Source organism: Puma concolor, chromosome C2 (genome assembly GCF_028749965.1).
Source record: "Puma concolor isolate L17-30 chromosome C2, mPumCon1.1.hap2, whole genome shotgun sequence".
NCBI classification, from domain to species: Eukaryota; Metazoa; Chordata; class Mammalia; order Carnivora; family Felidae; genus Puma; species Puma concolor.
The window spans coordinates 77,585,681-77,611,872 of record NC_141675.1 but is presented as its reverse complement, the minus strand read 5'-3'; the positions used below and the strand labels follow the sequence as shown (position 1 = coordinate 77,611,872).

General features: G+C 42.2%; 1 protein-coding gene and 1 long non-coding RNA gene across 7 annotated transcripts in view; one reads left to right on the top strand and one right to left on the bottom strand.

The window, feature by feature from the left end:
* Nucleotides 1–24,410, top strand: part of LIPH (lipase H) — a 47,736-nt gene extending 23,326 nt beyond the window's left edge. The window contains exons 4-10 of one of the 2 annotated variants that reach the window (XM_086674919.1): nt 2,512–2,613; nt 4,278–4,367; nt 7,746–7,913; nt 9,240–9,335; nt 11,171–11,282; nt 20,004–20,177; nt 21,568–24,410. In XM_086674919.1, coding sequence (XP_086531045.1) covers nt 2,512–2,613; nt 4,278–4,367; nt 7,746–7,913; nt 9,240–9,335; nt 11,171–11,282; nt 20,004–20,177; nt 21,568–21,655 — 830 coding nt within the window. In that variant the 3' untranslated portion in view covers nt 21,656–24,410. The other variant, XM_086674920.1, reaches the window with a different exon arrangement.
* LOC147577336 (uncharacterized) overlaps nt 1–26,192 on the bottom strand; it is a 61,954-nt gene that overhangs the window by 31,724 nt on the left and 4,038 nt on the right. For 4 of the 5 annotated variants that reach the window (XR_015240163.1, XR_015240164.1, XR_015240166.1 and 1 more), the window contains exon 2: nt 25,870–26,084. This is a non-coding gene — a long non-coding RNA (uncharacterized LOC147577336). Of the gene's footprint in view, nt 1–2,080; nt 3,197–25,869; nt 26,085–26,192 lie in introns of those variants that run through there. The other variant, XR_015240167.1, reaches the window with a different exon arrangement.

Sequence of the window (26,192 nt, the reverse complement as noted above, 5' to 3'; positions counted from 1 at the left end):
AATGAGGGGCACCTGGGTGGCTCAGTTGGTTGGGCATCCGACTTCAGCTCAGGTCATGATCTCACAGTTCATGAGTTTGAGTCCCATGTCAGTCTCTGTGCTGACAGCTTGGAGCCTGGAGCCTGCTTCAGATTCTGTGTCTCCCTCTCTGCCTGCCCCTCCCCCACTCATTCTCTCTCTCTCTCTCTCTCTCTCTCTCTCTCTCTCTCTCTCTCAAAAGTAAATAAACATTAAAAAAATTAAAAAAATAAAAGCCAATGAGCACTATCTAGACACTTTCTTGGTGATCTTTAGGCAATAAGAAAGAGCTCCATTTTCTCATTTTGTTTCTAGTCTATAATAATCTCAAAATGTTCTGGATTCAGATCTAGGAGTCCTTTTATATGTCTTCTGAGGTAGCCAATAATTCCACCTCCATTTTGCAGATTAAAAAAAACTGAGGCTCAGAGAAGTAAAGTGACCTGCCTAAGGTCATACAGCTGGTTGGTGCTAGGTTTGGGGCCCCATGTCACATCTGTCTGACTCCAATGGTCTCTGTCCACACAATATATCGCTTATTGGGCACTTTAACTGTGATTTTTGGCTGACATTGTAAGCTAATTATTTGCTATGAATTGTCACTAAGGTGATCATATATCCAAGCTCACTATTCCTGTCTCCATTAATTGTCAATAGTGCCCTCATCACTCTCAAATTTGCCCTGGTTTGAATGTTATATAGTAAACCAATTTATCTGCTATAGATCCGGAGGTTGCTACAAACTGGGGCTCTGACTGTTCATTTCCTTAGACCAGAAGGGCTTCCTGAGCAAACTCTTTCCAAGATTATGAGTTTCTCATGCTGTGTTGAGGATGTCCTGCCGACTTGGGTGTCTGGGTGTTCATCCATCTCACATCAGTTTCAGTTGAGAACCGACCAAGGAAGAAGAAAAGCTGGAGGGGTGGGAAAGAGAAAGATAAGGAAAGGAGACAGATAAAGACAAGCCTCAAGGAAGCAAAGTGTTGGCAGAGGAGAAATAGAAAGATTGAGGCTAGAACCAGGGAAGTCGAGGCAAGAATGCTACCTCTTGGATTTTATATCTAACCCCAGGGGATGGAAGATGCTATTTAAAATGTCTTTCACAGGGGGCGCCTGGGTGGCACAGTTAAGTGTCCGACTTTGGCTCAGGTCACGGTTCGTGGGTTCAAGTCCTGCACTGGGCTCTGTGCTGACAGCTCAGAGCCTGGAGCCTGTTTCAGATTCTCTGTCTCCTTCTCTCCCTAACCCTAACCCACTCACGCTCTGTCTCCCTCTGTCTCAAAAATAAAAAAACATTAAAAACAAAATTTACAATGTCTTTCATAGGTTAAAAATTTTGTTAAAAATTTTTAAAATATTTATTTATTTTTGAGACAGAGACAGAGCGTGAACAGGGGAGGGGCAGAGAAAGAGGGAGACACGGAATCTGAAGCAGCTCCAGGCTCTGAGCTGTCAGCACAGAGCCCGACGTGGGGCTCGAACTCACGAACTGTGAGATTATGACCTGAGCTGAAGTCGGATGCTTTACCGACTGAACCACCCAGGTGCCCCGATAGGTTAAAAATTTTGAAACATCCCTTGAAACATTCTTCACTCCAGGTAGGTTTCTAGTAAGCAGGGTTTTGAGTACCTCTGGTGTTTTCCTGTTATTGTTTTAAAGTTGTTAGCTGTGGTTAGAACCTGGTAGGAGCTGCACTCTTGTTTTTCCAGCTGATGGTTAGGAATGCCCAGCTAACAGTGACCAAGGGCAAGAAATCAGCTCAGGCATTTATGGAGTGGGTTAATTCTGCAGGAACGGACACCCATTTTTTATCCCTCTTTGATACCTGGCCTGACCAGTGAGTTTCATACTTTCCCACTGAGCTTGCCAAACCCAGTGCAATGAAACCAAGAGCTCCATAGAGAGAGTTCGTTGCACTGTGAGGCTGCCACTCTGGTTAAAATACTTGAACTCCCCGAACCTCAGTTCATGCATCTGTAAAATGGGAATAATATCTACCCTGCCTCCCTAACAGGCTTGTGATGTGGATCATATGACTTAGGATATATGAATAAAAATTGAAACTGTACAGGAGTTTTATTAATAATAAGAAGGAAAGGTTGAGTGGGGTTTCTGGATCACTTAAAATAGAATCAGGATAAGTACAGCATCTGCTTTTTATATGCACCTTCAGGTGCTTTTTCCCGAGGAACCAGTTTATCCCCATGTCCCTGGTCCCCACGTCTGTGCGCTCCCTGCTATTGAGCCCTGCACCAGATATAGCTCCTAATGGGGTCTGGATGCCATTCTCAGAGGGAACTGCCTCTGCTGTGGGAAAAGGCTATGGGGCTGTAGAAAGGAGGCTGACAAAGCAGGAAGGGAATGCGAGTGCTGGCCCACACGAGCGAGCGTGCCCTGCAGCCTACTTGCCATCCTCATGGAGAGGGATCAAAAGCCCGGCTGCAGGTGACTCATGGCGTGGGGCTACCAAGCCGACTCCGTTTTCTTTCCAGGTCTCGACCCTGCGGGCCCTTTATTCAACGGGAGACCTCCCGAGGACAGATTAGATCCCGGTGATGCACAGTTTGTTGACGTCATCCACTCCGACATTGATGGTAACATTCCTGTCCTTGTGGGTCAGTGAGCACCCGGCTCCCAGACTCCTAAAGAGTCTCCCCCGAGGGGAGCCTCATGCAGGGGTGGATCAGGTTCTTCCAGATTCCCTCTTTTCCTGCGGGGCAGGGTTCCAAATCCACCCAGGTATTGAAGGGACACTGGTTTAATGCAGGCATCCAGGATGTCTTGCTGGAGTGGAGGTTTCCCATCAACTTTTCTTATTTTTAAAGTGACCATCTTGACCAATCAAGGACAGGGTGATTTTCACACTGTGTGGACAAATGTTTCCACATATGCAGCAGGATTTGGATGCATGATTTCCATTTTTTGGGTTTTTCTTGGGTCTTTCTCGTTTTCTTAAGCTGAAAGATAAGTTCCAGTGTTGTGTCTCTCTCCGGAGAGCGATTCTGAGCCATGTTTAGCTCTCCAACTTTCTCTGGATCTTCCTGGCCATTTCCATCTTTTATGGTGCTGATTTCATAGCTGGGATTTGGTACAGGATATAGGGTTTGGGGTGATGTTAAAGTTGAGTCTTTATATCCAGACGTCTGGGACAAGAACTAGAGTAGTGACCTCGGAAGGCTGAGGGGACAGAGCAGAGTAGTCTTTAATAATACACCCTCTTTGTGATACAGCCACCTGAAAAACCCTTGATCACCTATCATGGGCTCTCTGGTGTGGTATTCAGCAATTGTTGGCCTTAAAGGAAACAGCTGCATTCTTACGACGCAGTTAGCAAAGCGTTACCTTACTTAAGTGCAGTACCTCGATGCCATTTTAATGCTTGATGGAATAGAGTAATGTATTTTTTATTCTTGGAAAGAAAGTGAATTTTGAGGAAAGAATAAGCTTTGCAGTCAGGCAGGGGTGGACTCAGATCCCAGGTTTTGTCCTTTCTAGCGGGATCATTTCATTCTGTAAGTCCTCTGAACTTCAGTGTCTTCATCTGTAGCTTACTTCACCTGAATTTACCAATGGCCACTTTTTGGACAGTGTGAATGTTAGAGGAAAGGTGTATAAAAGGTATAAAAACCCCCACAGACACATGTAGGTTCTCAATATATAACAGGTATTATTATTATCGCAACGGTGCACTATGTATACATGTATAAATAGTCTTTTAAATCAAGCATTTGACTGATTAGTTTGTAGTTATAAGGTTAAAAAGAATAAGCAATTATTAAATCAATCTATATTTTTCCTGGTCCCCGTTTTCTAGAAGAGTTTCCACTTAAAAAATTTTTTTTCTTACAAAGTAAAAGTTCATTTTTTCCTGTTTCTTTCTTTTTTTTCTTCATTTTTTCCCCCCGTTTTTTATTCATTAAAGTCTGGCACAAATGCAGTTAGAGACCCAGGAAGCACTGGCAATTAGAAGGTTCCAGCCAAATATAAAGAAGAAGCATACAGTTTTATCAGACTTGCTGTGAATGACTGACCAAAACTCCCTTACATCTTGAGAAATATTGGAAATAGGTTCCCCTACTGTCTTTATAATCTCCTAGTTGGAAATCCCTGCTTCCTAACTAACTAGCTGGGTAGCTTTGAGCAAAATATTTAAATATGTAGAACAACAACAACACAAATGCCTGCCTATATGCTTCAGGCAAATGAGCTACATGATGTGAAAAGTTCAAAAATAAAACCATAATATATTTTCCTTTAGCACTGGGCTACAAGGAGCCATTAGGAAACATAGACTTCTACCCAAATGGAGGATTGGATCAACCTGGTTGCCCCAAAACAATATTGGGAGGTAAGGGCAAATACTTTGTATTTTGTATAATAGTGGTTTTTAAAAAGGCATATTTCAAAAATCTGATATTATTCTATGGGTAATAGTTTTTTTTTTTTTTTAATTTTTTTTTCAATGTTTATTTATTTTTGGGACAGAGAGAGACAGAGCATGAACGGGGGAGGGGCAGAGAGAGAGGGAGACACAGAATCGGGAACAGGCTCCAGGCTCTGAGCCATCAGCCTAGAGCCTGAGGCGGGGCTCGAACTCACGGACCGGACCGCGAGATCGTGACCTGGCTGAAGTCGGACGCTTAACCGACTGCGCCACCCAGGCGCCCCGGGTAATAGTTTTTAATAGAAAACAAATCATCTGAGAAGATAGAGATAGTATAAATATAAATGAAAAATGAAAAATTATTACTCAAATATACTACTTAAAAAAAACAAGACATTGCAGCATTATTGGCAATAACGAAGATACGGAAGCAACCCAAGTATCCATCGATAGATGAATGGATAAAGAAGATGTGGTATATTTACACAATGGAATATTGCTCAGCTATAAAAGGGAATCAATCAAATCATTTGCCACAACATGGATGAATCCACAGGCTATTATGCTAAGTGAAATTAGTCAGAGAAAGACATAGGGGAGATGGGTGAAATGGGTGAAGGAAATTAGGAGTACATTTACCATGATGAGCACTGAATAACGTACAGAATTGCTGAACCCTTATATTGTACATCTGAAACTAATATAACAGTGTATGTTAATTATGCTTCACTTAAAAAATTTCTTTTAATGTTTTTTATTCATTTTTTTTTGAGACAGAGAGAGACAGAGCATGAACGGGGGAGGGTCAGAGAGAGAGGGAGACACAGAATCGGTAGCAGGCTCCAGGCTCTGAGCTGTCAGCACAGAGCCTGACACGGGGCTCGAACTCATGGACTGTGAGATCATGACCTGAGCTGAAGTCGGATGCTTAGCCGACTGAGCCACCCAGGTGCCCCAATTATGCTTCATTTAAAAAATAAATTTAAAAAATAAGTAACCATAACCATATGATTAAGAGCTATTATGAATTATTGCTCTCTCATGAAAAGGTGTGTCCTTGACCTAGAAATTCCATATCTGGAAATCTCTCCTAGAGAAATAATGGAAAATGTAAACAAAAATCAAAGTGCAAAAATATCTGACATAGTATTATTTATAGTAGCTACATTTTAAGAAATAATCTAAATATCCAACATGGAAAATTGTTAAATAACTATGATATGCCCACACAAAGGAATATAATTGCCAAAAAGTCATATTTTCAGATTAATGAAAATGCTTACAATGGGATGTTAAGTGAAAATGACACAAAACTGTACAGTATCATCCCAATTTGTTTTTTAAATGTGTATTTGTACATGTGTAAGTATAGAAAAAAAGACCAAGCATAAATGCTGCAAATAATTATTAGGGGTGAACTGTGGATATTGGACTTCTGGGTGATTTTTGCATCATTATTTCCCATTATTTTGTATTTTCTAAATCAGCATGTATTATTTTATAAGAAAAACTTCACAAAGCAAAAAAAAAAAAAAAAAAAAAAAAAAAAAACAGTAGATGGCAACATAAAAGTAATAGTAGTATTTTATTCCGATAAAAAACCCATCCCTAGGTGCTCTTAATCTGTATTTCATCATTGCCAGAGAAAGTTAAACAATCATGGATATGATTCTAGAAAAAGGTAATCTTGTTACAAAACGGTAGCTGTATATGGCCCCATGGGGACATGGTGTTTGAAAATGATCCAGATGAAATGGCATAAGTAGGGTCAACCATATTTCACCATAAATGGTGTGTGTTCAAACCCTGTCCTGTAGGATGTAGGGTAAATACTTCTGAGGAGCCAAGATAATGTGATTTGCTTATAAAGGCCATTCTCTGTATTGTTATCAACATCGTTGTTTTGGCAAGTGAAAGTTCCAGGAACAGTAAGTAAATATTGACTTGTCAGATTTGTTCCTGTCTGGCTTGGTCCCATGCCAACCCATGTTTCTCCTCTCTTGCCCTAGTTTATTTCTGTCCTTCACTGAGCTCCTCTATGGGCATACATAAGTGGACTGTGGGGAAAGAAGAAACATTGTTCTTACTCAAGCAACAGTGCCTCTCCAAACCACTAGCTCACAATCATAACTCCTTTCTTATTTGGTTCACTGTTTCCTACTCAGATCCTCACCTCCTCTGATTACCCATCTTTGGGACCCAGTTCCCCTTCATCATCTGACCCATCAACCTTCCAACCACCTTTCAGTTTTGTGTGCTGCATTGCTTCATCATGTCCAACTCTCCTGACGCCGTCTCCATGCCTTGCTGGCCTCCTGTCTCACCACTGCATCACCTGGCACCCACCAGGAATTAACTAGAGCTTGCCTCTTGCCTCTTCTTGCCCATTCATGGCTTCTGGTGCCACCTCCTATTGTTCAGTCCCTCTCATTCCACCCTTCACTCTGTAGCAGAAACAGAGCCCCTTCCACTGGGCTTCTCTCATGAATGTAATCCCATTAGAGACCCCCTTAGGTCTCTGTCATGTCAGCCACCACCTTGGCTTGAGAACATTCCAGAGCTGTCACGGAGCCTGGTTGAGTACAAGGTCCAGGAAAACTTGGTTACTTCTCCATGGCCCTCAATAACGTCACAGAATCCTCATGTTTATCTCTTGCCAACTCCCTACAATCACTCCTCATGCTTCTATTCTGAAAATCTCCCCACCTATAAACCCTCACCTCTTAGAGGTGATCTAGATTTGCCTTTTTACCTAGATTAAAGATCTCACCTGAGGGAGCCATTCTATGTATCCTCATTTTAGTTTACAAGGTCAGTCTTTACATTTTTGTTTCCTTCTGCCCCCAAGGTGGAGGCATCCCCCATCCTTTTTCAAAGCTGTCTCCTGTGCCTGCCCTCCTTGGGGATCTTCCTCTAACAATTACTCCTCAATGGCCCCTTTCTCTGATGTCTTTACTAGTTTAAATGTGCTCTGCTGAAAATCTCTGGGGAAACTCTGACTACCATTGAATCTTTCTTGTCCTTTTCACTGACAAAGGAAGGACATAGGTTGAATCCTGATTCAACCATATAATAGTCGTGTGACCTTGGTCAAGTCATTTAAGCTGAGTCTCAATGTGCTACTAGGTAAAATGGGGATGATCATGCCTATCTTCTTTTATCCTGCCACGTGCCAGTATGAATGCTGATCTATAGGTTTTTGTAAGGGTTAAATGGAAGCTGTTAGCACAGTGGTTGGCCTATAGCAGACAGATGGTGAACTGTGTGTGCCTATAATGTGTGATGTATTATTGTTAAATGCTACGACTGCTCTACTCTTTCATTGTTCCCTTTATGATAAAGGATTGCAATATTTTAAGTGTGACCATCAGAGGTCCGTGTACCTGTACCTTTCTTCTCTGAGAGAGAACTGTGCTATCACTGCATATCCCTGTGACTCCTACCGGGATTATAGGAATGGCAAATGTGTCAACTGTGGCATGCCACAAAAGGAGTCCTGTCCCCTGCTGGGTAAGTCCAACAAGCAATTTTACCCTCTGATTAACAAATAGTTCGTTTTGGGTAGAATCCGAGCACCACTTTACTATCTAAAAATGGGCCTGAAAATTGTGTGCTTAAAAAAGAATTTACTTAGCTTTTTCTAGCTAATTTGTTCTGTGAAATACTCTTGAATGTCCTAATCAGAAACTGTGTTAGAAAAGCCATTTATATACAATTTCAGCTAGAGGGCAGTACAACCTCCCTGGACACTCTAGCATAAAAAAGAAGGTTCCAAAGAGTTTCCAAGCCCACCCAGGGCAAAGTCACCTTATATAGCCTGCTCCCATGGGGACAGAAACAACCTCTTCACGCACACAACCTCTCTGCTGGGGGAAGGTCACAGTGAGCTCTGACTCTCCTGTCAAATGAGCCTTGCAGAATGATCCCTTCCAACAAGTCTTGTCTGTAGATACCCTCACACCGCACCCTGGTTTCTATGTGCACATTCAGGGCGGGGTAACAGATACTGCGGAGGCTGCTTGGGTATTTGCTAAGGGTTGGTAGAAATATTCCAGATGGTGAGGACTAGAAACGGGATGATGATGAAAATTTTCTGATTGTTCTAAGGAAAAATCCAAGTTAACATTAGAGCATGCTACAGACAAGGGGTTCTCAACCTTGGCTGTGCATAAATTAATTGGAAAGCTCTAGGGAGCTTTTAAAAATTACCAATGTTTCCATTCCAGATCAATTAGTCAGCATGCAAAGTCCATTCTCTAGGGGTGGGGACAGAAGGGAGAGAGAGAGACACCTCACTGATGTGACTCAGCTTCATTCCTGCAGGCACAGAAGTAAAAAAGAGTCCCCTGCTGGTTGACATAGTCACTTAGCAAGCTCAGGTTCTGTGGGATTTAGGGGCCTAATTGTAGTTCTTCAGGAAAGCACAATGCTTTGCAAGAGTGATGCTATTTTAGGTATAAACCTGAAACTGCTTTAAACTATAAAATGAATGTATTACTGAAAAATGTCAGCGCTATTCTTAGCCTACCCAGTGTGTGAGAGAACCAGCATGCTGCTGAGAACTAGGGTGATGTAATGTCAGGGAAAGGCAGGAGGAGACACTGTTGTGTCATGTTGCCAGTCCCAGCTCTGAGGGACAGGGCAGCGAGCAAGATATGGTGGATGCAGGGGAGGCAAGCCCTGGTGGCCCTGCAGGTCCACCCCCACAGGGGTGGGTACGAGGGAGATTGTCTTGGTGGTGTGGGGGCTCAAACTCACTGTTCTCACTACCTCCCCAGCTGCTTTTACATTTATAGAATACATGCTAATGTCACATTTTTCCAACTTGCTTTACAGGCTATTATGCTGATAATTGGAAAGAGTATTTAAAGCAGAAAGAGCCTCCTATGACTAAAGCGTTCTTTGACACAGCCGAGGAGAAACCATTCTGCAGTGAGTGGTGGATGTGGTTGTTTGCTTTTGCCCAACCCCCCCCCCCTTTTTTTTAAGTTTATTTATTTTGAGAGAGACAGAGACAGTGTAAGTGGGGGAGGGGCCGAGAGGGAGGGAGAGAGAGAATCCCAAACAGGCTCCGTGCTGCCAGCCTGATGTGGGGCTTGAAGCCACGAAACCGTGAGATCATGACCTGAACCAAAACCAAGAGTCAGACACTCAACTGACTGAACCACCCAGGCAACCCCCAAACCCCTTCTTTTTAAAAAATGGCTGAGTCTCAGCTTCCTGGCTACCTCTTGGCAAATGAAGGGCATGTTAAAGTGTGGATTTTGGAACTGGGAAGACTTCGGTTGAATCCTGACTCTATCACATAGTAGCTGTGTGACCTTGGTGAAGTCCTTTAAACTCTTTGAGTCTCATTGTCCCGCTAGGTAATAATGCCTATCTTCTGGGTTAAGGATTAAATCTCAACAAATCGTAATTATTAGCTTCATTGGATGGCTATTCTTTTTACTTTTTTAATTAAAAAATTTTTTTTAAAGTATACTCTATGCCACACACAGGGCTTGAACTCACGACCCTGGGACCAAGAGTGGCATGCTCTACTGACTGAGCCAGCCGTGCACCCCTTAGATGGCCATTTTACTCACTAAGATCTTCCAGAAAATTTGCTTGCCCCCCAAAAGACATGACATTTCAGCTAGGTAAAATTAGGTGTCAGCTACATCTGTAGGTCAGTTTCAGCTCCAAAGCAACCATGATGACCTTCTACAGACATTGAGAGCTTGGGTATTCCAGATGGGGGCTAAGTAGGGCAGCAGATGATTAATGCCCTGGGAAGTAGGGAATTTTCTTGGGCAGATGGATGTCTTACAATCTTGTCCCCCTTTTCACTTTTCTTAGGAGCAACTCTTATAAAAGAGGGTGCAGATCAGTGGGGTTCCTTCCTCCTTTGGAGCCATGTGTGGCAGCCCAGGGATTGCTGTCTGCCTGGTCCAAGTGAGGCAAGTGCCTGAGTAATAGTGGGCCATGAAATGGCAACTCCAGGGTGGATCTTATTCCTTTGTGGGACCAACATCTCCTGAGCCTCCTTCCCCTTCTATATTTCTCAGGCAATATTTGTATACATGTACCCATATATTTACCACTTTTTTGATTATCATTTTTTTCATGTATTTCGTAAATACAGGTAAGTGTGCTAATGATGGGAGAACACCAGAGCATGAGAAGAACTCAAAGAGGCAAACCTGACTTAGTCTAAGGGTCAGTGAAGGTCTCCTGGAGGAAGTGACTAAGCCAAAACCTGAAGGATGAGTTGGCAAAGGGGGCAAAGTAAGAGTGTTCGAGTGGGGAGAAGGCCCAGGAGCAAGAGGCAGCCTGGCAGTGCAGGCGACACACATGGTGTGGCATGACTGGGGAAGAGATGATGGTGGCTGGTGGACATGGCCCAGATTGCAGACAACCTTGTCAGCCATGGAGGGTCTCTACATGGCCACCTGCTTGCTTTATTTTAAAAGGCAGGGAATGCAGTGAACCAATCATACTCAGCAGTAGGCCATGATACCTCAGTGAATAAGGTGGAATACCACTCCAACTGTGATGCCCAAACATGACAACTGGAGACCATTGGATTCTGCCATCATGCAGGCCATCTTTACCAAAAAGAATGCAAAGGAATTTTAGAAAATTCTGCCCAGATCTCTGCAGAGACACTAGAGAGGAAGAGAACAAGAAACTCAAGTTATGAAGGAGGTTGGGTTTTTAGGAACTGACCTATCAGGAGAGCAGTTGAGAGTCTCTCTCTCTTACTGTGCTCTCTCCCTGTTTTGCAGTATATCATTACTTTGTGGACATTATAACTTGGAACAAGAACATAAGAAGAGGATCCATTACAATCAGATTGACAGACAGAGCTGGAAACACCACAGAATCCAAAATCAATCAGTAAGTTGGGCTGGGGTAGTTCACAGTTTGCTATTTCCTTTTTTGAGTGGAGAAATTAAATCTCAAATATATCTACTTTCTTACTTATAGGTCTGTACTTATCTTTGTTCTACAAAAACATAAGGGGGCATTTTTCTTAGTTGCTTCTCATGGTTCTTGATCTTCTAGGCTCTGTACAAATGGAATTGGTACAGGGATTTACTTTCTTTCCTTCCTTCCTTTCTTTCTTCCTTCCCACCTCTCTCCCTCTCCCTCCTCTCTCCTTCCCTTCCTTCCTCTCCTCCTTCCTTTGTTTAAACATTTAATTACCAAAGTCATCCTTGCTTGCTGTGAAGGATTTATACAGTAAAGAAATATATAACATAAAAGTGCAAATACTTGCCCCAGCCCAACAATCCCACACCTAAAGGCACTCACCCCCACACACATATTTCAATCGTTTTATGCGCTCATAATATACATATATATAAACATGTAAATGTATGTTTCTCAAACTCAGAAAATGTGATGTGCAATAATAAAAAATTGGAAACACACTAAAAATCTAACAATGGGAAAATGGTTACTTAAATATTCCTATATAATAAAATACTATTCATAGGTTAATTTTTGCAACATATTGAATGAAATGCTTATAATGTGCTAAATGAAAAATCCAGGATATTAAATTTTATAAAGTACAAAATTAGTTCAACAATGTAAAAAAAATGAAAAAGAAATATGCCTAACATGTTAGCTGGCCTTTGGGTGGTAGGAATATGAGTGCTTTATTCAGCTTCTCTTTACTTTTCAATTTTATATGATATTGTATATGTAGAGTTTAAAAATAGTTAATCATTTTCATCAATTAATTTTATAATCAGGAAGAAGGGGGGAAATAATTCAAAGAAATTTGAGGTTCATTTTATTCATTTACTCAGGAAACATTTTTTGGGGGTCCTGTTATCTACTAGGCACTTGGGTTGTCTGTTGGCTTCACCCATAGAGGACCAACTAGAATGTCATCTGAAACTGGCAATTGCCTATAGGTTCACCATGTAGATGAATAGAGAAGGAGTGTGCTGGTGGTCTGGAGGTGACTTTTTTTTTTTAATGTATCCTTGGATGATAATAACAACAGCCTTTCTTTATTGAACTAAACACATTACACATGCTGGCTAATGCAATTCACACTAAAACCCTGTGAGGTGGTATTATAATCTGTATTATATACATAAGAACACAGGCTTAGAGAGGCCAAGTGATTGGCCAATATCACATGCCTTTCAGCACCAATGTCCCCAAACCCAGTGGTGCTACATTTTCAGGGAGGGCACGGCTAGGGGGAGCATCTTGAACAACCAGCGTCAGGTAGTTTATGGGCTGTGATCTTCAGTAAGGAAGCTGGGCAGAGACCTCATCTGGAGACTCTAAGAAATAGCAAGGAAAATTGTGCAGTTCTATGAGAAGTAGTGACCTACAAAATTTGGTTATTCATGCCAGTAACTGACTACATATTGGCTTTACATGTCTTAGAAATTTTAATTTTATGTAGTGAATTTCTCCCAACTAGAACTTCCTAACTGCAGAGGGTTTTTTTTTTCTCGATTCAGATAGAGACCTTAACGTCTCTATTTTATTCATGTTCAGTTGTTCTTATTTTAGTCTTGCTTGTGAAAAGTCATCACCAATCAGAGAATATATGGAAAAAAAGGAAATGGTTACTCTATTACGTGGTGAGATTATCTCTACCCTTCTATTTTTTGCAAGGTAAACTATTAGATTTAGTGTTTAGTATTTTTACAATTTAAGAAAAGGAAAATAATATCCGAGTATGTGCCCTAAGTTTATTTGGTCTTACCAGACTATGGGTACAAATATAGTCACATTCAAGAATATTACCTTCCTGGTGACTCTCCCTGTATCCATGTTTTGGATGTATTTCTTTTTTACTTTATAACCTTTTTTTTTTTAATTGAGATATAATTCACACACCATCAAACTCACAGTTTTAAAGTTTACATTTCAGTGGTTTTGAGTATATTAACAAAATGTGCAAACGTCATTACCATCTAATTCCAGAACATTTTTTTAAAGTTTATGTATTTATTTTGAGAAAGAGAGCATAAGCAGGGGAGGGGAAGAGAGAGAGGAAGAGAGAATCATAAGCAGGCTCCACACTGCTTACAAACCACAAGATCATGACCTGAACTGAAATCAAGAGTCTGATGCTTAACCAACTGAGCCACCCAGGTGCCCCTCTGGAATATTTTTATCAATTCAAAAAGAAACCCTATACCTGTTAGTAATTCCTCATTCCTCCTTCCTCCCCATCCCCTGTCAACCACTAATCTGCTTTCTGTCTCTATAGATTTACCTATTCTGAGAATGTCATATAAATGGAATAATATAATATGTGGTCTTTTTGTGTCTGACTTTTTTTGCTTAATGTTTTCAGGATACTATAGCAATACTTCATTTTTTTTATGGTCAAATAATATTCCATGGTATGGATATGTCCCATTTTATTTCAATCCAATGACCTCTGGGTTATGAGCCCAGCTCACTCCCACTGTGCCATTCTGCTCACACATACCACATTTTATTTATTCTTTTGTCAGTTGATGGACATTCGGGTTATTTCCACTTTGGAGGCTATTATGAATAATGTTGCTATGAAAATGTGTCTCCATTTCCACATAGACATACATTTTCATTTCTCTCGGGTATATACCTAGGAGTGGAATTGCTGGGTCATATGATAACTCCATTTCACATCTGTAGGAAATGCCAAAGCAGCTACACCATTTTACATTCCCACCAGCCATGTGTAAGAGTTTCAATTTCTCCACATCCTCGCCAACACTGTTATTATCTGTCTTTAAATTTTTTTCTTTTTAATTGTGATTGAAAAATGCAACATCAAATTTACCATCTTAATCATTTTTTGAGTGTACAATTTAGTAGTGTAAAGTATATTCACATTGTTGTGAAACACTTCCAGAACTTCTTCATCTTGCAAAACTCAAACTCTATACCCATTAAATAACAACTCCCCCATTTCCCTCTCCCCCTAGCAACTACCATTCTAGTGTCCCTATGAATTTGACTACTTTAGATACCTCATATAAGTGGAATCCTACAATATTTATCTTTTTGTGATTGGCTTATTTTACCTAACATAGTATCTTCAAGGGTCATCCATGTTATAGCTTGTGACAGGATTTCTCTTGTTTTTTAAAGGCAGAGTAATATTTTGTATGTATATGTCACATTTTGTATGTCTTTATCACAGACATATCCATCTTCTTTATTGTAGCCATTCTAGTGGGCATTATGGTATATCTCATGATTTTGTTTCGCAATTCCCTAATGATTAATAACATTGAGTCTTTCATGTGCTTACTGGCCATTTCTAGATATTTTTTTGGGAAATGTCTATTCAGGTCCTTTATTCATTTTTTCCCCTTTTACTTATTTTTGAGTGGTGGGGGGAAGGGCACAGAGAGAGGGGAATAGAAGGTCCAAAGTGGGCTCCCCTGAGGGAGACCGATTCGGGGCTCGAACTTACAAACTATAAACTGTGAACTAGGAGATCACAACCTGAGCCGAAGTTGGATGCCCAACCGACTAAGCTACCGAGTGCCCTCATTTTTTTCCCTTTTAAATAGACTTCATTTTTTAGAGCAGTTTTAGATTCACAGCAAAATTAAACAGGAAGTGCAGAGATTTCCCATATACCCTCTCGCCCACATACACACAGCCTCCCCACTATCAAAACCTGATAATAGGGTGGCATACACAGTTACAGCTGAAGCATCTACATTGACGCATCATTACCCAAAGTCCATAGCCTACATTAGGGTTCACTGGTGGTGGTGTACATTCTATGGGTTTTGACAAACATGTAAGAACATATATCAACCATTATAGGATCATGGAGTTGTTTCACTGCCCTAAAAATCCTCTGTGTTCTGCCTATAATATCCTTCTCTTCCCTAACCTTTGGCAGGGAATGGTCTTTTTACTGTCTCCATAGTTTTGCCTTTTCCAGAATGTCATGTAATTGGAGTCATACAGTATGTAATCTTTAGAGTGGCTTCTTTCACTTAGTAATAGAATTTAAGTTTTCTTCATTTTTTTTCATAGCTTGCTAGTTCATTTCCTTTTAGCACTGAATAATATTCCACTGTCTGAATGTACTACAGTTTATCCATTTTCCTGATGAAGGACATTTTGGCTATTTCATAATTCTGAATAAAGCTGCTATAAACATCCGGGTATAGGTTTTTTTGTGTGTGTGCCTTAGTCACTTTATTTTTATTTTTAAAAACAGGCATTTATTATTTTATTTTTATTTTTATAGTTTTTGAGAGAGAGAGAGAGAGGGGGCACAAGTGAGCAAGAGACAGAGAAAGAGAAAGAATCCCAGGAGGGGGAGAGAGAGAAGTGGGGCTCATCCGAAGCAGGGCTCGAGCTCACAAACCGTGAGATCGTGACCTGAGCCGAAGTCAGATGTTTAATGACTGAGCCACCCAGGGGCCCCTCACTCACTTTAAAATTGAATTATCTTTTTATTGTTGATTTGCAAGAATTTTTTATGTACTCTGGACACAAATCCTTGATAGTTTTAGGTCTCACTTAGGTCTTTGATCCATTTTGAGTTCACTTTTGCATATAGAATGATGTAGGATGTCCTACTTCATTCTTTTGCCTTTGGATATCCAGTTGTCACAGCACTATTTATTGAAAAAACTATTCTTTTTCTGTGAATGTCTTGACATCCTTGCCTAAGCCAGGTGACAGTGAATGAAAGGGCTTCTTTCCGGACTCTCAATTCTATTCCGTTAATCTATACATCTATCCTTATGCAAGTACACATTGTCATGTAGCTTATAGCATTACTGTGGCTTTCTAACAAATTTTGAAATTAGGAAGTGTGAATCCCCTAAGTTGGGTCTTTTTCAAAGTTGTTTTGACTATTCTGGGTCTCTTGAATTTCCATATGCATTTTAAAATTAGTTTGACAATTTCTGCAAAAAAAGAAAAAAGAAAAAAAGGCAGCTGGGATTTTTTTTTTTTTTTCAACGTTTATTTATTTTTGGGACAGAGAGAGACAGAGCATGAACGGGCGAGGGGCAGAGAGAGAGGGAGACACAGAATCGGAAACAGGCTCCAGGCTCTGAGCCATCAGCCCAGAGCCCGACGCGGGGCTCGAACTCACGGACCGCGAGATCATGACCTGGCTGAAGTCGGACGCTTAACCGACTGCGCCACCCAGGCGCCCCGCAGCTGGGATTTTTGATAGAGATTGTTTCTGTCCCCTTAGGTGGTAGGAAGTTTTACTTTGAAATCATTTTTAGTTCACCCCTCCCCAGAGAGTCTCCTATTCAACTCCCCTCCACGACTGGCTTTGTTTCATGTCTGATTGCACTGCACTGAAAAAGAAAACTCATTACTAACTTTGAAAAAAGGCCAACAAAAGTGGATTTCAGTATTTCTGCCTTCACATATTTTTAAGGTTCCTCAGTATTCTTTACTTTCCTCTTAGTTCAGTGTGATTCAAAAGGGTTTTAGTTTTGTTTTTGCTTTAATTGTATCCACCATTAGGAGTTTCCAGGGTGTTTAGTGTACCTACTACCAGAAACAAACATCTGGCTCCTATTATAGGTCATAACCCATAGTTCGCTGGCTCTTGTTCCCTTTATTCTTATATGAACTCAGTACCTTGGTTTGTGCCTCCCCGTGTATTTCTGGACATCCCTCCAGGTGGAAGAGGGGGTCCTACCTGTACTCAGAGACAAGCTTCACCAGCTCCAAGAGGTCTTTTCCCTCTCCTGCCTTCCATCTACCCCCACGGGGTTTTGCCATCTGCAGGGTGCCATCACCCCCTCCTGAGTCTCTGCACTCTTGTGGTTCCACAGCTGCTCCTGGAGAGGGATCCAATTCAGGATCACTGACTGAGGTTGGTTATCCTGTCTCTTTAGTCTTCACATAGGAATAGTTCTTCCATCTTTCCTCGACTTTCCTGACTTTACAGGTCAGTTATTTTCAGAATGTCTTCCATTTGGGTTTGTCTGATGCTTCCTCATGATGACATTCAGATCATGCATCTCTGGCAAAAACTGCATAGGAGTGACGTTATGTTTGGCTCCGTGTGTCCTATTAGGAGGCCCACACTTTGGTTCATTTCATTAACTTGGATCAGTTTATTACGGTGTTTTTTCCCCCCAGTTTCTCCACTATGAAGTTACTGTTTTTCCCTGGTATTAGTAAGTATGTTGCAGGGAGGTACTTTGAGACCCATTATTGCTAAAATGTCCCATTATTCCTGAAACTTTTACCCAACAGTTTTGATGTTTTGTGGTTGGATTGTTACTATGATGGTTGAATGGTGATTTTTCAAATTCATCATTTAGGAAAAGCTTTCTTTTCCTCCCATTTATTTATTCATTTATTTGGTTATATCAATATGGACTCGTGGATTTTTATTTTATTTTAAATGTTTATTTATTTTTGAGAGAATGGGAGAGAGAGAGGGAGACAGAGTTCTGAAGTGGCTCTGTGCTGACAGCAGAGAGCCCAACGCCGGGCTTGAAGTCACGAACCATGAGATCATGACCTGAGCCGAAGTTGGATGCTTAACTGACTGAGCCATCCAGGCGCCCTGGATTTTTATTTTATTAATGGACACTTATAATTAGTTACTACCATTATTTATTTATTTTGATATTTAAATTGTCTCAAATCTGGCCATTAGAAGCTCTTCAAACTGGGTCTGCACCCTTTTTCTAAATGCATTTTTTATTGTGATGAAACCATATAATGTAAAATTTATCATCTTAATCATTTATAAGTATACAGTTCAGTAGTGTTAAGAATATTCACATTATTGGGGCGCCTGGGTGGCGCAGTCGGTTAAGCGTCCGACTTCGGCCAGGTCACGATCTCGCGGTCCGTGAGTTCGAGCCCCGCGTCGGGCTCTGGGCTGATGGCTCAGAGCCTGGAGCCTGTTTCCGATTCTGTGTCTCCCTCTCTCTCTGCCCCTCCCCTGTTCATGCTCTGTCTCTCTCTATCCCAAAAATAAAATAAACGTTGAAAAAAAAAATTAAAAAAAAAAAAAAAAAAGAATATTCACATTATTGTGAAATAAATCTCCAGAACTTTTCACCTTGCAAACTGAAATTCTATACCCATTGAACAACAACTCCCTTTTCTCTCTCCCTCCAGCCTCTGATAACTACCATTCTACTTTCTGTTTCTATGAATTGGATTACTTTAGACACCTTATATAAATGGAGCCAAACAATATATATCCTTTTGTGATTGGCTTATTTCATTTAGCGGAATGTCCTCAAGGTTTATCCATGTTGTAGCATGTGACAGAATTTCCTTCATTTTAAAGGCTGAATAATATTCATTGTATGTATCACATGTTGATAATCCATTATCCACTGATGGACATTTGGGTTGCTTCTACCTCTTGGCTCTTATGAACGACGTTGCTATGAACATGGGTGTGCAAATATCTCTTGGAGACCTTGCTTTCGTTTCTTTGGGGCACATACCCGGAAGTAGAATTGCTGGATCATATGGTAATTCTATTTTTAATTCTTTGAAGAGACCCCATACCATTTGCCATTGTGGTCGTACCATTTTATATTCCTAGCAACAGTGCACAAGGGTTCCAATTTCTCCATATCCTCATCAACACTTCTTCGCCATCCTAATTCACGTGAAGTGATTCTGTATTCTTTTGAACATTTCCACCATTCTGTGAGCATTCCTTACTTTCTGGCATACGGCTTGTTGCAGGATCACTTTGCACTTTCCCTGACCTAGCCCTGGAATCAACCATTTCTCCCGGAGAGGCTTCCGGGAGAAAGCCTCCTACCCATTCCTTTTAGCGAGGATGGTATTTAGAAACTAAAACCTGGGTACCTTTCGGATTAGTTTTACTTGTGGCACTTTTGCTCCTCCCAGGACTCAACACATGATTCTAGTGAGGCTGGGGTGACACACACCCCCTCACCCTAATCCCCACCTCCAAACTGATGATTCATTTCTAGAGCAAGTCTCCCATTTCTGAGCCAGGGGGCTCGCCATGGTCTACTTCCCCAGATCCCTAGAGGGACACTGACCCAGTGAACCTCCCCAGTGGATATTCCGTAGGCTCAATTTGAGATTCCAACTGTAGGAAGCAACACATACATAGGAAAAAGTATTGGAACTTAGGATTTAGCTATTTTATTTGAGAGGCATGACTGAAAAAAATATTTGCTTAAGCATAACTTCTAAATTAGTATCTAGTTGGGCTAAACATATACATATGCATCTAGCAATGCAGTTTAATGGAAAGATTGTAACTTTGAACTCTGAACTGAGTTTGAATCCCTGCACTGATTCTGAGAAGCATTGTGACCTGGGTGAGTTTAAGCTCTGCAAGCATCTGTTTCCTTGTCTGTAAAATGAAGATAATAGTCATCTTGAAGAATTTTTCAGGGGAATGGAGACATGTGTCAAGAAATGAGGATGCTATCTGGTATATAGTAGGCAGAGCATGCCTCTCTTATGCCATAATATTTCATCATTCCTGGGGCCAGCAGCCTCACTTATGCAATCCTCTGAAATCCAGCAGACTGTGGGGTCAAGGGACTACCTGCTTATGAGTGATTTGTAGCTTTTGAAACTGTTTTCTTTCGTTAGCAATCTATATCCACTTACTTCATTTCTTCTCTCCAGTGAACCTGCAACTTTTCAGAAATACCACCAAGTGAGTCTGCTTGCAAGATTTAATCAAGACTTGGATAAAGTTGCAGCCATTTCCTTGGTGTTCTCTACAGGGTCTACAATAGGCCCGAAGTATAAGCTCAGGATTCTCCGAATGAAGTTGAGGTCACTTGCCCATCCAGAGAGGTGAGCCATCAGCAGCGTTTGACAAGCTCTGGTTTTCCAAAGATGCTATTGGTTTCTGTCCAATCTCCTTGGTCTGATGTTTTAGTAGGACCTCATCAATTACAATGAAGGACGTGGAGGGTTTTCAAAAAATAGACTTGATAAAGATGAGTAGCCCCATAATTCAAGACAATTTTACTGGTAGGAGCTTAAAGATAAATGGCCCAATTAATCCAAAAAAATAATGTTGCTACATGCTTACAGTTATATAATTCTTCCCTAATCACTCCACCCACACTGCTTGCAAGCTGGTATATGCTGTGGAAAAGAAAGCCTCATATAATCTGGCAAATGCACAGCCTAGTATAAAAAAAGGTACAGAATAATTGGAGTATTTTATTCCACGGATACAGTATGAAAGTACTACTCCAGGTTGAATTTCATAACTGCCCTGAGAATGTGCTTGTTCTTAGGAAATACACACTGAAGTATTAAGGGGTAAACAACCTATCTTCATTGGTTCCAAAAAAATAAGCAACAGAGTGTGTGTGTGTGTGTGTGTGTGTGTGTGTGTGTGTGTGTGTACAGGGGGGACAGAGTCAAAGACGGGGAGAAAGAGCAAAGCTGTGGTGGCATGTACGTTTTGTGACTAATGCCACTCCAATGTATAGTCCTAGCATACAATCTGTGGACAAGACAGAAAATGCTGTGAGCATTCAGCACTTTATGCTTATGAATTCTTTTTAAATTTTAATGTTTATTTACTTATTTTGAGAGAGAGATTGTAAGCAGGGGTGGGGCAGAGACAGAGGGGGAGAAAGAGAAAGAATCCCAAGCAGGCTCCATGCTGCCAGTACAGAGCCCGATGCCAGGCTTGAACCCACAAACCCTGAGATCATGACCTGAGCTGAAAACAAGAGTCAGAGGCTTCACCTACTGAGCCACCCAGGTGCCCCTGGATTCCTTTTTCCTGAAGGCAAACATTTAATAATGCAAGTTGCTTCTAAGAGGACAGTCATTACATCTTAAAACCATGGGACTTTTCAACACTTTTTTTTCCAGATTACCAAAGGAATACATGTTGATTTTATAAAATCTGGAAAGTGCAAAAAGTGTTAAGAAGCAGAAAAATACCATCCATAATGTTATTATTCAGGGGCAACAACTGTTATTTCTTTCTAACCTCCTTTCTATCATTGCTTTAAACCTGGAAATAGTTAGGTGGTAAATAAAATTTTATATCTCATTGTTGTTGATGTGGGCTATGCTTATTTACCATAAGCACTTTCCTGTAATGTTAGAAATAATTGCTCCACAATTTTATAACCTAAGGATATAATACAATTTATTTTTCTAGAATGGGATATTTTTACTACTTGATTGGCAAGGATATCCTGTCTTATTTTTACAGGCCCCAGTTGTGTCGGTATGATCTTGTTCTGATGGAAAACACTGAAACAGTCTTCCAACCTATTCTGTGCCCAAGGTTGCAGATGTAACATGCCGGGACACATGGGCACCAGTGACTTCAAGAAAGCTACAACTACAGGCTTTTTTAAAGCGTCACCTCACCTTTTTCCTCAAGGCACGTGGACGTATGAATAAGCTGGGTTTTTTCCAGCAGCGTCCCATGGATGTCACACTGCAAAATGTCAAACGACCTTGGATTATGGAACAGTCCTGGGAAGGGAGCCCCTAAGTAGGGCAAGTCAGAAATAGCCAGGCTCCCAACAGCCCAGTGCCTTGTCTGGCTGCGTCCTGGGGCCTCGTTTGTTCTGGCCTGTCAGTTCTGCTGCCGGTCACTCAGGCAGCTCTGCTCGTCAAGCATCTTAAAGGGAAGGTCTAACGGGAGACCTCACTCTGGACTCGACCCCACATACCCTGTGCCAAACTCCTCCAGGTCCCTGCATGCAGAAAGGAATGGAGACTGACCTACCTCACAGGGCTGCTGTGTGGGTTCGGGAGGCAAGTCTGTGAAGGGTTCTTTGAAATCCCATGGGGGCCACATCTGTGAGTGGTTTGAGAAATGTGAATATGCTTTTATTTATTTTGCTTTGGCTTAGCTACTATGCAATAAGAGAGCTCCTCCTTATTGACAACAGCCTCTCTCTTGGGCTGTTTGCTCTGGGAAGGCAGGAAAGCCACACCCCAGCTTCCCATCTCCTCTAAAGTGGGTTGGTGCTGGAGGAAGTGGGGACAGAGAGACAGCAAAGGGGGCAGCTGCTGGGACTAAGATAGTAAGTGGATAAGGGAAGAAGGGCAGATGAAGACAGTGACAGCCTTGCTTACAGTGACAGTGGATGGAGAGATAGGAGAGAAACAAATGGAGCTTGTTTTTCAGTTGAAGTGAAGAAGGGTCACTTTACAGGCCAATTCTCATTTTAAGCAATCCTTAAGAAATGTTTATCTTTTGGGGCACCTGGGTGGATCAGTTGGTTAAGCAGCCAACTCTTGATTTCAGCTCAGGTCATGATCTCACGGTTCATGAGTTCGGGCCCTACGGTGGGCTCTGTACTGACAGGATGGAACCTGCTTGGGATTCTCTCCACCACCACCCCCTCTTTGCCACTACCCCACTCTGGCTCTCTCAAACTAAACTAAAAAAAAAAAAAAAAGAAGAAATGTTTATTTTTCTTTGTTACTGATGGAATCTGTGGTTATTTGAAAGAAATTTAGAAAATGCACAGATGCAAAAAGAAAATATGCTATCTACAATCCACCTGTTGGGGATAATTAAGGCAAACCTTTTGGAATGATGCTAACTTGTGTTGCTAACAGGTGAATTCAAAGCATACACCGGTTTGCTCTTGGAGCACGGGAGGCCTCCAGTTTGAGAAATTCTTAGGCTTCCCCAGGAGTAGGTATGATCAGTGAATGTAAATTGACAACAGCAGCTAAAACAAGAGACGTTGGAGGGCCAAGGCCAGATCAAGGGACGACCATCCCGGGACCAGGGTGCCCAATGCAGGCAGTCACAGGGGCGGGCACCACCCAGCCCATGACTGTGGCCACTGCAGGTGGGTTCCTGGGATTCCTGAGAGTCACAGGCTCTATAACCTCCTCCTTATCCAAGTGACTGTTCTACAGCTTTCTGTGAGAACACCCCTTTTAAAAGAAATGGACTCTTCATTTTATAAACTATAGAGCTCTGTAAATATATTCCTGCATGGCACATCATTTACAGATTTCTACGTGTATCACATACACTCTTCACCTCGTTGAAGGGTGCCTAAAGCGAATGCCTGGTCTTGGAAAGGAATGAGGCTTCGAGAAGCTTCTGTCCACTTGGATATCATCTCACCCTTCATCCCACTTCCCACATTTCTTCAGCAATTTGTGCACAGAGAGATAAGTGTGCTGATAGGCCCTGATTTCTTTTTAAGGTTCTACTGGTCCCACAATTTGATTAGTACAGCCATTTCTTTGTCCTTTCCCTTGCCTGTAGGAAAGGGAGCCAAAACAACAGTAGAGAAATGTTACAAATAGCATTTCTATCATTTATAAACTTCTCAGGCTGGAGGGTCTCTCTCAGCTTTTTTTTTTTTTTTCAACGTTTATTTATTTTTGGGACAGAGAGAGACAGAGCATGAACGGGGGAGGGGCAGAGAGAGGGAGACACAGAATCGGAAACAGGCTCCAGGCTCCGAGCCATCAGCCCAGAGCCTGACGCGGGGCTCGAACTCACGGACCGCGAGATCGTGACCTGGCTGAAGTCGGACGCTTAACCGACTGCGCCACCCAGGCGCCCCCTTTTTTTTTTTTTTAATGTTTATTTTGAGAGAGAGTGCAGGAGAGAGGCAGAGAGAGAATCCCAAGCAGGCTCTGCACTGTCAGGCAGAGCCCGATGCGGGCTCAGTCTCATAAACCATGAGATCAGTACCTGAGCTGAGATCAAGAGTCAGATGCTTAACTGACTGAGCCACACAGGCGTCCCTTTCAGCTTCTTCCCTAGTGTCTCCTAGCATAGTACCTGGCTTACTGGGGAATGGGTGGATGGATGGACAAATGGATGAATGAATAAAGGAAGGAAGTTTGTTCCCTGGATGGAGATGAATTTCAATGAGTCTCACATGATTTGGAGAAATGAAAGCAGTTACAGGTGTGCCCACTCCCTTTGTAGATTCTCCCAAGGCCCTGAACTTCCTCTCTCCCTTGTCATCTTTGTTTCTTTTCCCCTCTCTTTGTCAGTGTCTGTCTGAATCCCAAATCCAAGATGCAATTAAATTGTAGTCTACCCACTTCCCTCCATCTTCACCAGTTATCTTCTACTGAGTTTTTTTTTTTTTTTTTTACATTTATTTGTGTGATTATTTGATTAATGTCTGTCTTCTCCACTTGACTGCTCTGCAAGGCAGGGGCCATGTGCCCACTGTGGCACCTACGATGTAGACTGTGCCCAGGAAATATTAAATGGACACTCGCCATTATCTTTGGAGCCCTTAAACCGTGTCCAGTTCCCTCTACTCCCAGCCATTGCTCATTCCTGAGATGCCCACCCTTCTCTGCCTTAGCCTTCTCTCCCAGCACCTTTTTTATTATTGTTTCTATTCTCTCTAGCGACTCATGCCCCATTTCCCAGTCTCCCTGGGAAAAAAAAGAGAGGTTGGCTCTTTCTTCACTCATCTTAGAACCTTCCAGATGGTCCTGACACCATTCTTCAGCAAGCCCACCTGTGCTGAATGCAAAGAGATTTTGCTCTCTCCCACTTTCCCGTTTCAGTGCCTCAGCCAAAACCCTCCAGGTCCTTCCAGAATTCCTGGATGACTCCAAGCTGTGGTCCAAAGTCCCCCTTGCTTTCCACAACTCCCTTCTGCCACCCGCTTTGCCGTTGACTTTGTCCATCATCATTGCTTTCATTATGTTATATTGTAATATATTTCTGTGTCTGTACCCACTCTGAAACTGTGAGCACAAGAGCAGCTGCGGGTTATTTGCTGCCCTAGTACCCAGTACAGTGCCAGGTACAAAGCAAGTGCCCAATAAATGTCTGCCAAACAAAATGGAATGGATTCATCTTTACAATTCGAGGGAGGGAGTCACAGCCACTCGGATTTAGACATCAACACTTAACTGTGGTGCTTCCCAAACCCTAAACTTCTAACTTCTCATCCTTGGATCCCTGCTCCATGCTCTCAGTCCTGCAAAACCCTATCTTTGCCAAGGAGACCTTGGATAACACTAACAGAAATCTACTCATACTAAGCCAAATTTTACTAGAGAGGACTTGTGGAAACCCGAGAGCTGAACTATCAGCCTTCAAGAAGAGCAGGGATGGGGGCAGCTGAAAGCCTTTAGCAAGAGTTCACGGACCTTTATTAACCCTGTGCTCTGCCATGAGTCTCTCTGACTCAGCTCGGTTCCCTCACAGGGCAGCTGTGGACCACTGCAGTCATTAGTACCATTGTGTCCCCAGCTATTCAGTCACTAGGTGGCCCAATTCCGAAGTCCAGGGAGAGGAGCCAACCCTTAGATCCTCCTCTTGGGGAAGGCGTCCATCCGGTTCCAATCAGTTATGGTTGGAATGGGGATAGGGAAGCTAAATCATGTGGTCCTCGAGCTACTCCTTTCAATTGCTCTGTGCAGATCCAATTAAGCCAGTAAAGGAAGTTGAGCACTATTGACAAAGAGACTCGGTGAGTGCCTGGCTAATTCACTCTCACTGGAACCTCTTGCCTTTTCTTCCCTCCCGCTTCCCTGAGCCATTGGCACCTACCTGCTTGTCCAGCACGTGTCCTTGGCAGGGGGTCACCGTTGTCCTTTGTCAGGCTGCCTGGGCATGTGCTGTAAATGAGTGGTCTCAACGGAGGCTGGTGTAGCTTGCAGGTGGTGCGCCAGTGGGTTAGAGTTAGCTCTGCAGGTGCTGGGTCAGGAAGACAGATCAGCGTGGAGGTGGGTTGGGAGTGAGGAGCGCAGTCCAAGCCTTCTTCCCTAAGCAGACAGGTTGAGCAGGAGAAATCAGAACAGGAATCCGGGAGAGTGGGGCAGGTCAGGCAGCAAGCAGAGGCTTGGGTAGTGAGCCTGAGGAAGTTAGGTTTC